At 39.1% G+C, this 12999-nt stretch overlaps 1 protein-coding gene across 2 annotated transcripts in view; it reads left to right on the top strand.

Annotated features, from left to right (window-relative positions):
• SUSD1 (sushi domain containing 1) overlaps window positions 1-8012 on the top strand; it is a 46178-nt gene extending 38166 nt beyond the window's left edge. For both annotated transcript variants that reach the window (XM_038170863.2, XM_038170864.2), the window contains exons 14-16: window positions 1246-1285; window positions 4126-4219; window positions 6900-8012. In XM_038170863.2, coding sequence (XP_038026791.1) covers window positions 1246-1285; window positions 4126-4219; window positions 6900-7038 — 273 coding nt within the window. In that variant the 3' untranslated portion in view covers window positions 7039-8012. The remainder of the gene's footprint in view (window positions 1-1245; window positions 1286-4125; window positions 4220-6899) is intronic.
• Window positions 8013-12999: the final 4987 nt, after the last annotated feature.

The following is a 12999-nucleotide window of genomic DNA, read 5'->3' as shown; positions in this document are numbered from 1 at the left end:
CCAAAACCTTGCCACGTAAACCCACTTGACAGCAGGGATTCATGGCAGCTCTCTAACTTCTCTCACAGGCAGCAGGGCACTGATTTCCTGCAAAACAGAGTATGTGGCAGGGGCAGCTATCTCAATTTGATGGCACTTACATGAATGTTTGCCAGAATCTGGCATTTGGTTTTGAGTTTTTAAATCCACCCCTTAATATTTATTCTGACTTTCCTAATAGGATTTCTTTTGATAGCATTTTGTCATTTTAAATAACCAGAAAATTCTGTATAAAAAGTATTTTAAGAAGCACTAAAATTCCACACTTCTTCATGCCAACACACAACAGGAAAATAATGCATACAAATGCACCTTTGTCCTCCTATGCAAATGCTTCAAAACATGGCCTTCGATTTCATAGGAACATGTCATTATCCAGAGCAACATAATATGCATTTTGCTAAAACACACAAAAAAATGTGTGTATGTATTTTGTGAAGGTCTGTGAAAATCATTTAGCTGGAAAATACGTGCAGAAGCACTACAAAAACAGACTTTGCAGTGATGATAAAATGGACAGTAGATATTAGAACAGAGCTGGCACTTGGGAGTCTTCTTGTGTAAGTATGAGTGTGAAGTGCCGGGGGGGAAAGCTATACAGGGAGCAAAACTTAGAGGAAAAAGCAAACTTGTTAAACAGTTGCAAAAGAAGACCCTTAATAAACATTTATTCAACTACTGTAAACATTAGCCACTGTAAGTATTGTATAAAAATACTTTAAAATTACTGAGCAAGTTGTCATACTGTGGATGTGGGGGAAGGGGGAGTGATGTAGGATTTGAAAACCACGTTATTAAGTATTTCAGTGTATATGTGCTACATGGGGATCGAGTTAACACAGCACATTCAGCCTTATCTTGGCATTTCATAAATTCTGAATTCGTATCTAAGCAGCTTCAAAGATCTTTTGATGACATTTACCTGCATAGGTTGTAGAAAGAGAGGAAGAATGATCTGAAAAACTAGAGCTGGGCTTTCATCGAAGCTGTATCTCTAATCTTATCTTTATAGCTTATAAAATTTATAGGCAACATAGGGGCTGCTACCAAGGGGAAAAAAAAAAACAAAAACAAAAACAAAAACAACAAAAACGTTCATAAAAGTAATAAAATTCAGTATGTAGTGGATGACTGCTTTTGCAGAGTGTGTAAGCGATAATAAATTTCTCTCATGAGAAACAGTAATTCTTATGCTTTCATTTTCAGGTGAGAACGCAGTCCTGTGCTGTATGGGCACAAATTAAAAGTAAGTCAAGTTTTCCTTTGGTGAAAAAATAGAAGGTATCATGGCTTTGCTTGGCAGTGTAAACAAATAATTGCTGTGGCTGTTCTTTCATTCTCCAGTAATAATTGGATGACTTTGAGGATGGGAGAAGTTAGAGGCAAAAAAATTACTTTGCACTTTGGTATCTAGATTATGATGTTCTGAAATGGATTCTCTGCTTGTTTTACAATATTACACTTTCTTTGCATCCCATCTAAACCTTACAGCAACATTTGTGCACAAAGGACTTGAAGAATAGAAGTCAAATCTTAAAAACTAGTTTTAAGATAGTTCTATATAGGCTTTGAGATTTATTTATTTTTTAATATCTTCTGTCTATCGGGAAATGCATTGTTAATTCCACCTTGGTAGTCCTTGGAGGATTAAGACCTTTTGTGAACTTAGGAAAATAAAAGACATGATGCAGAAGTGAAAAATACGGATAATTTTTGTTCTTGTAAGTACAATTTCGGAAAATATAATGGCAAAACTTAAAAAGCCAGTGGGAGAGTGTAGCTTTCTCCTTGTTTTTCTTTTCTACTGTAAAATGTTTCAGAGAAAGAGTTTACCTCAGAGGAGAGTTTGGAATCAGCTCTAAATCAGGATTTTCTCCTTTCCACCATGCGAGAAAGTACTTTATTAATTTTGTCATGTTTCCGCAAAAGCAAGCACTTGCCTCTCCTGACCAAAAAAAGACACTCCTACAAACTCTTAAATTCTGCTTTTGAGTTGAAAGATTCATGAACTGATGTTTGGAAATTCAGTGGCACTGGAGAGTGAGATAGTGCCTTAGAATGATGAGGTGCTTGTGTTGCATTTGCCCCACTGTTCATCAAAAAACACATCTGACTCTTATTACTAGTCTCCCACTGACAAGTGTTTATTTATTTCTAATTTTTTTTTTTTGTGGTTTACTCTCAGACTGGTTCATTTACCACCACACATAGAATGTCACTTAGGCAGTTGTGGTTATGAGATACTCTGATAAGCTCAAAGATTCAATAGGCTTGATGGCTCTATTGCTGGTCCAAACAGGCAAGAACTGTAAAATAACTCTGAAAAGGCAAAAAAATTGTCCTCTCTGAACTTGTTTTTTGTCAGCTTCTGGAGCATTGTCAGAGATGGTCTTAGGTGTAAGTGGATTTTATTTTGGGAAAAAGAATGGGCAATGGCATGTGAGAGTAGGACAGGCCTTTGGTTTTCTGTTGTAAATGCATTTTCCTCTGTATTGTACAGGCTTCCAGCCAAGCAGTGTCCTTGGCCTAATGTACTTCTGCAGTTGGAGAGGCTGAGAGTATTTTTGGCTTACTGAAACCTTTGAGGAGTTATACTTAACCTGTGTGAAGGGCAGATCTGTAGATTAAATGTAAACTAAATTGAAAGATTTTAACTCCCACATAGACAAAGGTATACATTCTTGGATAAATCATTGTCATAAAAAGTGGTAGAAAGCTATTGCAAGCATGCTTACTTCTGTTACAAATAGTTGTCTGAGTAAAGTAGATTTTGAGTTTTTTTTTTTGTTTTTTTTTGTTTTTTTTTTTTTTTCACAAAATAGACTACAATGTGTAGGGAAGGCAGTTCTTTCATTTTTATGGAGGGTCAACATCTGTTCTGTGTAACTAACATATGGAAACTAGCATTATAGTGATGTAAGGACAGGTGTAACTTGTACCAAAACCAAACATGCTTGTAGGTAGAACAGATTTCCCTCGTAGGGTCTCTGTCTGAAATTATTTTCCCAGACTTCAACCAGCAGGTGAGAGTTGCTACTCAGATACAAGTTGTGTTTTATTGAGGAGACGTGAGCAAAGATGGTTAACTGATCAAGTGCACCTTATGGATTTGTATGATTATTTGTGCTTCAGATGAGTTCTTGAGGATGTTTGGGGTCAATGTCCAGCCAGCTTTGTGTTGGTACATTCAGATGAGCTAAAGTAAGGTTTCCACTCAGGTAACAGAAACTGCTTTTCTGATGTTTGGGCAGTCAGGTTCTCATTGTAGACATATACTGCAATTTCACTGAGTGTTGTTTTTGCAAGAATTTAAATTCTTGGTGAGACATTAAATACTTGTGCTTGCAAGATTTAACAGCAAGTAGGATTGTGGAATATTGCAGGAGCAAAATCCATTATCCCAGATGTCTGGGAAATTGAGAAGGAAATGGGTAACCCTTGACTAATACTGAAAATGGGAAGGAGGTAGCTGGAAAGGATTGAGTTTTCTTTCTCAAGGAACCTTTGCAGGTAGTGCGTAGTAATTCTGGTTTCAATTGTAAATCGCTACAAGCCTTCTGTTCTGTCCTTCAGTGGTTTGTGGTAAGATAGGCTTGGATAAGGCTATCGTTGCCAGGTTTATTTCTGTTGTTTTGTTTTGTTTTGTTTTTCATTTGGGAAGAAAAAGAATGGGGAAGGGAAATCCACGCCCAGATTACAAAAACTTTGAAAGAGATGCATCAAGCCATTAAATTAAGCATGAGATCTTCCTGTCACAAGAGGCTACCTTTAAGGAATTAGACAGAAATTGCCAGTGGGGAGAGGGGAAAATGTGGACAGTAAATATCTAATTAAAAAGAAAAAAAAAAGTGGGAAACTGATGGATAGAGAAGTATAATCATTTTTGAGAAATACACCGTTAAATCTTGTATCCTCAGCAGTCTGGTAGCTGCTGAATAGTCAGTTCTGTTGCTGCTTGGTGGCCTGGCAAGTCCAGCACAGGAGTTTCGTTGCAGTGCTCCAGCTCAGAGCAGACTCAGTAGCTCCATCGCCAGACTTCATTACTTGCTCTTTGTTCATTTGATCTATTTGATATTTTTCTTTCAGATTTACCACCCACTCTTCAATACATGACTGCTGTTGTATTTGGGTCACTTGCTGCTGTCTGCCTTATACTGTTCCTGTCATTCTCAGCAGCACGGTACGTATAAACTCCAGTTAAGCCTTCCTCCAGAAGGCTTACATGTTTTGCTTTTCAGATAGTCTTTCTTGCCAACCTGCTTGTTTAAAGCCTCTTGGCTGGGTTATCAGTTTTATGAAGAATTCCTTTAGTGTCCTCTTACTCTGCCTTTGCTTGAACTGATGCCTTTTATATCTTTGCAATCACTGGGGAAACATCTGAAAAGTATCGGACTCATAGCAAAGATTCAGAAAGTGAAGAGCATGAGGAATCTTGTTCAGATATGTTTTGATTTAATGGTAACTAAAAGTTTGTCTGCAGTGCTACTCTAAAAGTGAAGTCATGCCAACAGAAATGTTGCTGTATGTTACTTATTTAAAGAGCCAATTTCCAGTGTTCCCAGCTTCCTTCAAAATGCTGAGGAAAATGGTTTTTCAGTAGTGTTTGATTCTTAGCTAAAGGACACGATAAAAGCATTTTGGAAATCTGATTGATTTCTTTATATTTTGTGATCCTTCATGCAATGACTTTATAACTTCTCCTTTCAAAGGTAAAACAACTAGGAGCCTTTCAGCAGCTGTGTATGTCTGTGTATGTGTAAACTCTCTTGCCTACAAAGCAGGTCTTTGTTGTTGCTTTAATATGTTCAAGAATATTCTTCCAATTTATGTCTCTTGCATGGTCAGGAGCCTACAGTTAGTGGAATGCATGGAATTTATGGATTTCATAGAATCATAGAAAGATTTGGGTTGGAAGGGACCTTAAAGATCATCTAATTCCAACCCTGCTGCCATGGGCAGGGACACCTTCCACTAGACTGGCTTGCTCAAACCCCAGTTCAACCTGGCCTTAAAGGCTTCTGGGGTTATTATTGTCCTGGTGTCTCACATTGCAGGTTCTGGCAGAGGGCTTATTGCAGTGTGAAGCACACCCCTCATCTGTCTTGGTCTGAAAGGCTCCTCAATTAATTCAGTTTTTGTAACAAAAATGTGACAAGTGTTTTAAAATACTTTTAAGAATCATTCCCAGTGAATTAGTATCACTGTGGGAAGGGAGCTATTTAAGATAATAGACAGTGCTAGAAGAATCATGTGTGTATGAGTATGAACAAGTTGTGAATGAGTATAGAGAAGATTAGATCCTGATCTTCCATTTCAGCCTTGTTTTAAAAGTAATGAGAAAAACAAAAATAATACTAAAAAAAAAAAAAAGTGACATCTTTAAGGAGCTAAGTACATGGGCTACATGTGACAGAGATTATGCTGCAGTGTTTACACACTGTGGGGGCTGGGACTTGATAACTCACCAGGTATTTTGTAGGCCCTTGTTCCCAAGTATAGTTAAAGTCTCAAAAGCATTTGCCTGTTTCAGAGAAGATCAGACAGAATCCCTGGCAGAAATCAAAGCTGCCACATGCACGGTGGGAGCCAGAGGATGGAAAACCCAGGTGACATTTGTGATATGAACGTTCCAGTGCTCACAAGTAGCTGCAGTGACCATAAATAACATGTACTCTTTCAGTTTTAAACAAGCATCAGCCTAATGTGTTTCTGAGTAAAAAGGTAGGTGGAACAAATATGCAAAGTCAGTGTCCTGCCCTGTCCAGCTGTAAGGCCACAGTCTGGTGCTAGGCACTGTACTCCAAGGAGGATGTGGCCCAGTGGAGGAGACAGATGAACTCAACAACATGAGATCTGTCACACCCAAGGTGTGAGCAGGGTGATCTACTACTAGTAGGCTGCTTAGCCTGGCAGAGAAGAGGCTGCCAGGGAATGAGATATTTTACAAAGACACAAAAGCTGTTATGGAAAGTCCAAGCTGCTCCTGTCCATGGTGCTCCTGTGCACTCCTGAACAGTAGGAGAGGGAGGCAGGGGACTAGGTTGCTGTGAATGCAGTGAAACTCTGGCTCCTGCAAGAGCAGGTTAAACAAACATTTGTCAGGAATGACATGACTGCAGCTGGTCGTGCCATGGGGTCAGCTGAATGGTCTCGGATTATTTCTTGGGGTCCCTGTAAAGCTTGATTTCTCTGCAGTTTCTGTCACTCAGGTTCTCTGTATTCAGGTGCTCACCAGCTTGCCATGTCAGCTGTCTTGGGAATCATGTTACTGCAGTGGGACAGGTCATGAATTCCTACTGTCATGGTTGCTGACAAGTTTTAACTGATCCTCACTGAGTTTGCCTGGCACTGAATTAACAAAGTACACAGTCTGAGTGTTCATGTCCTTAAATATTATTAATTATTTTTTTTTCATTTAAGTAAGTGTATTAGCCCTTAGTTGTTATTACTGAGATACCTAGTCACACATTCACCTTGCTTCATTCCTCCTAATCCCTTGTTTCCTTCACTATGTGGTGCCCATTCAGATGTATAAGGACAGTGACAAAATTTCAGTTCTGTGAAAATCTACATTGGGCATGAGCGTTGTCATTGCCAAAGTTAACCTAGGTCAGGCAGTCGTCTGACACTATGGGGAAGCTTTCCACTTACCACACGCTAGCTGTAGTGCTCAGAATTATACCAGCAGCTCGGGTCTTCAAAGAAAACCCTCCAAAACTTCAGAAAATGTGGTCTACCCCTTCAGTGTCACGAGCTCTGTGTCAGACCTGTGCTTTGGTTTTAAATGTTTATTTGCAAGTTTTTTTTGGTTGGTTGGTTTTGTTTTGTTTTTCTAACTGGCTGTTTCTCTCTTTCTTCAGATCTTATCTGCATAGTGCAGTGCACTCCCCACCTGCTGCTTTAGCCTGCGAGGGTGTACGTTTATCTGCTACCATGGATATGACACAAGCCAGGATTGCATCGTCGTCCCTAGAGACTGAAAATGTCTCTCTTCTCTAATGTGTTATCCCTCAAAGTCAGCATGAAGAAAACACAGTCTCCCTACCAAAGCCAACACCTGTCAGGATGTAGCTGTAAGGCACACCTGTGCTATAGCATTGACAGTTGAAATGTGTTTGTTACTGAGTTTTTTATTGCGTCCCCTTGTTTTCTGACAGCGTGGTGTGTAAAGAAAAACCCTCCGTCACAAACGTGTCAGAGACATTATCATGCATCTCATGTGTCGGCCACAGGCTTTAGCTATTCCCACCACATGGATGCCTGATAGCAAGTGTCTGTATCATACCTGATGACGTGAATAATCCCCGGATCCAACTGAGACTGTCTGAGGATTAACTGCTACTTCAGATGCCTTAGGACACACAAACTGACCCATTACGAGAGAAAACACAGATCAACTTTTACCTCAGATTAAGTGCCTACTGTCTTTCCAAATGAAAACGTAGATTTCATCAGTCACTCATGGGTAATGCTACTTCAGTAACAAGTTCAGAGTGAAGTTGTCAAGTGAAATAGTGTCATCAACACAGTTCCATAGGTATTGCAATCATTGCTCATGGCAATTAGGAATAATTGCAAATAGTGCACCAATTTATAAAACTGCAGTTGAAAAAAAAAAAAAGAAAAAAAAGTAGCTTTAATGTCATGTGAAACTACTTTAAATCAAGAGCTACCTGTGTTAAGTGCAGTTTTATTCATCTCTGTTTCATAATTTCAATGGAATAAAGACATTAAAATCATTCTCTGCACAGGTATGTAACATCTGGTTAAAGTCAGTTGATAAAGTACAGTTAACCCATTTCCTATGGCATCCTCCCAGATAGTATTTCTCCCTCCTGTAAGAAAGAATGAATTGTAGAAAGAATCAATTGTCTGTGCTTACTTCCACTCCTGTTCAGAAGATGCTTTGAGGTAATACTAGAAAAACCATTCTGTTAACTGGTGAAATAAAAAGAAGTTTTGAGTTTTAGTAATTTAGTCACTTTTTTGAAGTTATGTTTTGTGTCTCGCCACTTTGAATATATGATATCCCTTTCTGGAATTCTAAATGTTTCTGATTCCTGTTGGCTTTTATTTTGATTTTTTACTTATTTCAGGCATGCAGTCTCTGGGTGGTATAATTTCTTTTTTGGTGTTCAAAGGGGATATTTTAAAGTGTAACAGCAGACTTTGTAGTTGGTAAAGCAGAGAGGAATTAACATAAAATTGCAAATAGCTAGGAATATTTTTCTGTGATCAGGGCAGTAGCAATACATTGGTATTACTTGTTATCCACCATTTCCATGGATTACTACATCTGCCCATCAAGTCAGTAGGTCTTCAGTAGTTGGCAGCTGAGTAAAAATGCCTTTGTCTACATTAGTGATAAAAGGTTAAACTGACTAAGAAAGAATAACAGAACTGCTCTTGTTGGGCTACTGTCACTTAATTTTGCGGTTTCTCCCATGGAATTCATTCTCACACATTCTGTTCTTAATTCCCTTTCTCACTGTGTTAGATTGCCAAGGTTTGGTGTAGCTGTATGAAGTGAAGCACTTCATTATGGTTCATTTTCCTGACACTCTTGTCCAGCAGGAATTCATAAGCAGCTGTTCCTAAATAAGAGAGACCTGAAGAGGCAGGAGACAATTTAATGAAACATGACACGCCATCCTCTGTGAATGAAAACTTCTTGCACACATGCTAAGACCAGCAGTTACCGTATGTTGTGTTGGACCAGGAACATGAAGTTCATCTTGTTGGTGTCTGGAAAGTTGGGGGTCTTCATGTAACCTTGGGCAAATAGGCATGTGACTATTCTCTACCTACCTTGTCTTTTCAGAATATGAGCTTTGTCAGAGCAAGTCTTCTTTCTTAGTAAACCACCACACTTCTGCTAGCAATTACATACTGTATTTAATGGTTCATTTGGACATCTCTGCACAGTAGAGTGGTGCATCATACTAACGTCCACGAGTGGACTGATAAGGGAGAGGCGATGAGGCAGGATAGCCTGCCAATGAAGTTCTCCAAAACAGCTACAGCCCTGCAAGATGTCCTCTTTCTCTCTGCCTCCCTTGTCACTCTTGGCAGCCCTACCTCTGGCTGGGAGCCTGTCTTTGTCTGTTGTGTACTTATCTTTTTTTCCACGTACATCTGTTACAATTTAGTGTTGGAAGCATAGAGAAAAATAATTTAGCATTGCCCTCTTCAGATAATTCTTTTAAGTGTTAACATTTCTCTTGTTGGAGCCTCTGTTGAGCCCAAACTTTCCAATGCTTTTTAGTATATTTCAGGAAAATGCAAGTGGTTTAAACAGTGGGAAGTTAAGAAGTAGCTATATGCAGGTTCTTAAAAGTTCCACGCACAGCTATTGCTGAAATGGACTAAAAAGACAACAAGAAATTTTACTGGCCATACTTACTTTTGTCTGTTATGGAAACAGGCTTGTACAATAAAGAGAACGTGGTTTAAGAGCACTGCTAATGAAGGCCAGCCCTCTGGTATATCCATTAGGAGGAAGTATGCCATTATGCTAGAAAGGTTTTCACTGCAAGTAGGAACTTCCATGCTTCTGATCAGATAATAGCGAGTTTACAAAAATAATTCCTCTTAGAAGGTAGTCCTAAAAGATGCCACTTTTGAATGGGGCTTTTGAGTTAAAAGCATATGTCTTCAGGGGTACTTCTGTTATTCAGTCTTATAATCCTTATAATGAAATTCATGGAGAGACACAGCTGCCCTGAATTTTATATGTAGCCTCTCGCCAATCTATTTGCAGCACTGACATAACCGTGCCCTTACGACTCAAGAGGCTCGAGAGACGTTTCTAATGATCCTTAATTGCTGTTCCTTCTGTTAACAGTGAAATACTTGTGTTGCTTTTTGCTTTGATTCTTTGGATGTGTGTTGATTTTACTTCTGGTTTGTTAGACGTTCATGGTGGTGTATTTTGCAACTGTTTCAGATATATATGAATGTTTGCATTATCTCGGAAGTGTTTTCCTCTGCAGAGGAAGCAGGAAATTGTTAGCACTGGGTAACACACTCTGTGTAAGTTCAAGGTAAACAAGTTTTTAATCTGTTGTTATGTAATGATAAGCTAACATGCACGTTCCTGTAAAAATGCATCATTTCTGCGTGTAGTTGTGATGGTGTTTCAAAGAAAAAAACATTATTATAAGGTGTGCTTCCTGCTACATGTCACTTATGAGTCCTTTTAATCTTTCTGCTGGGATTTCTGTGTTCTGGACAGGATAGAGGCAGTCAACAAGCCATCTGGACATTTTTGTTTCTTTCAGTGTTGCTGGCGTCAATCAATTGTATTTTAGGAAATGAGTGTTAAATGTAGTTGCTTAAATCATCTTTGATCACTTTCTTTCCATATAAAAATAAGTTTAGATCAGAAGAAAGCTTCCAGGACACACAGAATCACACAGAAGATCCACTTAACTGAATGTGTGGGTTAAAAAATAAAATAAATCATGATGCTAACATCTGCTCTGTGTGCCTACAGGACCAGATATGTGGGCAGGTACGCTCCTTATTTCTGCATGTGATGTCAGTTTTAACTGTTTCCAGTCACTGTTCTTGTTCCCAGGTTTTCCATTATATTGCAGAGCCATATCCAGCAGAATTCAACCAGAGTCCAGCATGAGCTGGTAGGCGCATGATCTCCAGCTTAGATGTCATTGTTTCTGTCCAATGACAGCATTCCTAGGAAATTGTGCAAATCTCTTCTACAGGACAGAGATAAACCTGTTGTGTTGCTTTCAAGGATGGAGTTGGTGGTCGATGACGTTCTGAGGACTCTGTGAAATTAGTTGGTGATCTCAGTGCTGAGCTGTAGTGGAAAGAAACAGGTGTCAGAGCATTGCAAAATCACCTCTGCAACTGCAGCTCCTGGCAAGAGTAGAAATGACTCTGTGGATGCACAGACACTTGTTCCTTTCAGCTCTGTCAGAGGGGGCAGGTCTGAGGAGGCAAAGGTTGAGGACAGTATTTGTGGCATAGCTGTTATGTAGCTATTTACATTTTGAGTTTAACAAAAATGGCAACTTTACAGTCACCAAAAGGAGAACCTGCTCTGAAGTTATATTTTTTTCTTCTGCTCCACTCCCTGCCCTGCACTGCTTGTGTTTGTTTTTCCAGAAATGCTGCCTTTGTCCTTGGAGTCTTGCAGCTGAATGAGAAAGTGTGACTTTCCATTGGTGTTTTCCCACCTTGAGGCAGCACGGTTAGTGTTTGTCACTTGCGGCTGGTTTATGCTCCTTGGTGTCTGTATTACATAATCAGCACGTTGTAAAATACTGTGTATGTTATACGTGTATAATTTGTATATATGTCTATGTGGAGTTTCTTCTCTTTAATCTATTTTACTTTAGAAGTGTCTGAAGGTACAGACAATTTCACAGCGTAGGTGGGAACATTCAGTTTCTGTCGTGTCATCATCCACCTCTTCCTCCTCCCCCCACAAGTGTAAAATAAATAAATTACAGGCTGGGGAACAACAGAAAAAGGATTATAGCAATAAGGACAGTTCACAGGAGAAGGTAATTTCCAAAGGCCCTGGTTTTCCTGAGCAACTTTTAAGCCTGGATGGTTTAATTTAATGATAATTCATATAAAAGTGTCTTCCACAGCCATCCTGGGACAAGTGAAAAGAAAGCTGAATGGCTGGGAGTAGCCTAATGATGATTTTTAAAGCTTATGGGCACAGATCAGCTATGCCAGTACACTGAATAAAGCCTAACATAACAATGAAGTAGAGGTGGTAGAAGCCAGTTCTCAGCTTTGTGTTTTAACTGTGTAAAATGACCTATTCAGTTTGGCTCTTGGCTAATGAAGATGTTAGCAAGTTCCATTTCGGTTTGCATTCCTATGACTTCTGACTCATTCTGGATATTTGTATTTCCACATGTACAATTGGCCAGTCCTTTCCTATAACCCGAAATATTAATTCAAGCTCACAAAAACTGAGCCAGGTCAGTGTGGAATGACAAATAAGCAGCAATTATAGATACCTCCTGAGAGGCAGGAACATAGCATTTCAGCCTCATACTGGCAAACGAGTAAGATTGTTGTATGATCATGCAGCATGTTTCAGAATGATGATATACGTGTTGTGTGGCTAAATGAAATCTGGCTTTATCCAGTTCCTTTAAATACTATCTTGCTCCCTTTGTTCTTCAGGATCTTTATCTGCCAGATACTTCTTTATTACTGAAAAATAGGCTCTAATTGGACATAATCAGATATTCTGAGTTCAGCTTTCTTTCCTAGATTTTCATAAAATTCCCTTGAAATTATGGAATTATCAGCATTCCCACCCAGTGTCATTTAGCATTGTTTTTTTCCAAATTTAGTGCAATGATATGTGTTTACATTAGTTTAGAATCTGCTCCTAGGTTTTAACCTAAGACAGAGAGAGAGAGTCCATAGAGACAAATGCATTGTGCATTTTCATGAGGAGATTGAAAGCAGTAGCTGCAAGAATGTTTCCTAGTATGGCCACAGCAATGTACAGAGACTCTCTAACAGCACTGTTGTTTATCCATTGTTTGTCTACATGGGAGCTTAGTGTGAGTTGAGGTAGGTGGGAAAGTCTAGCTGCACATCGTCTCTGCGGTGATGCCCTGTCTTGTTCAAAAACTTGAACAAGAAAACTTCATCCTATTTTTGTTTCCTTCTTAAAAGATTTTTCCCTTCATCAGTCCAACAGCATTTGAGAAGAGGTACTATTGTTTGAGTGAGTTAGTTTGGGATCCTGTTGGCCAGTTGTGCTTTTTTTCCTGGGAATTCATTTTTTTTTCTCATCCCACATCCCTGCCAGTAATTATCACAGCAGGGCTGATTTATATTTTTCAAACAGGCCAGACTCTCTAAACATGTATTCATACAGTGACTGGGCATTTTGCAATGAGAAGCTGTGCTGCCTTTGACCAGGTATTACAAGCTTTTGTTATACAATAGCATGGCTTG

Source organism: Anas platyrhynchos, chromosome Z (genome assembly GCF_047663525.1).
Source record: "Anas platyrhynchos isolate ZD024472 breed Pekin duck chromosome Z, IASCAAS_PekinDuck_T2T, whole genome shotgun sequence".
NCBI classification, from domain to species: Eukaryota; Metazoa; Chordata; class Aves; order Anseriformes; family Anatidae; genus Anas; species Anas platyrhynchos.
This window is presented reverse-complemented; position numbering and strand designations above follow the sequence as displayed.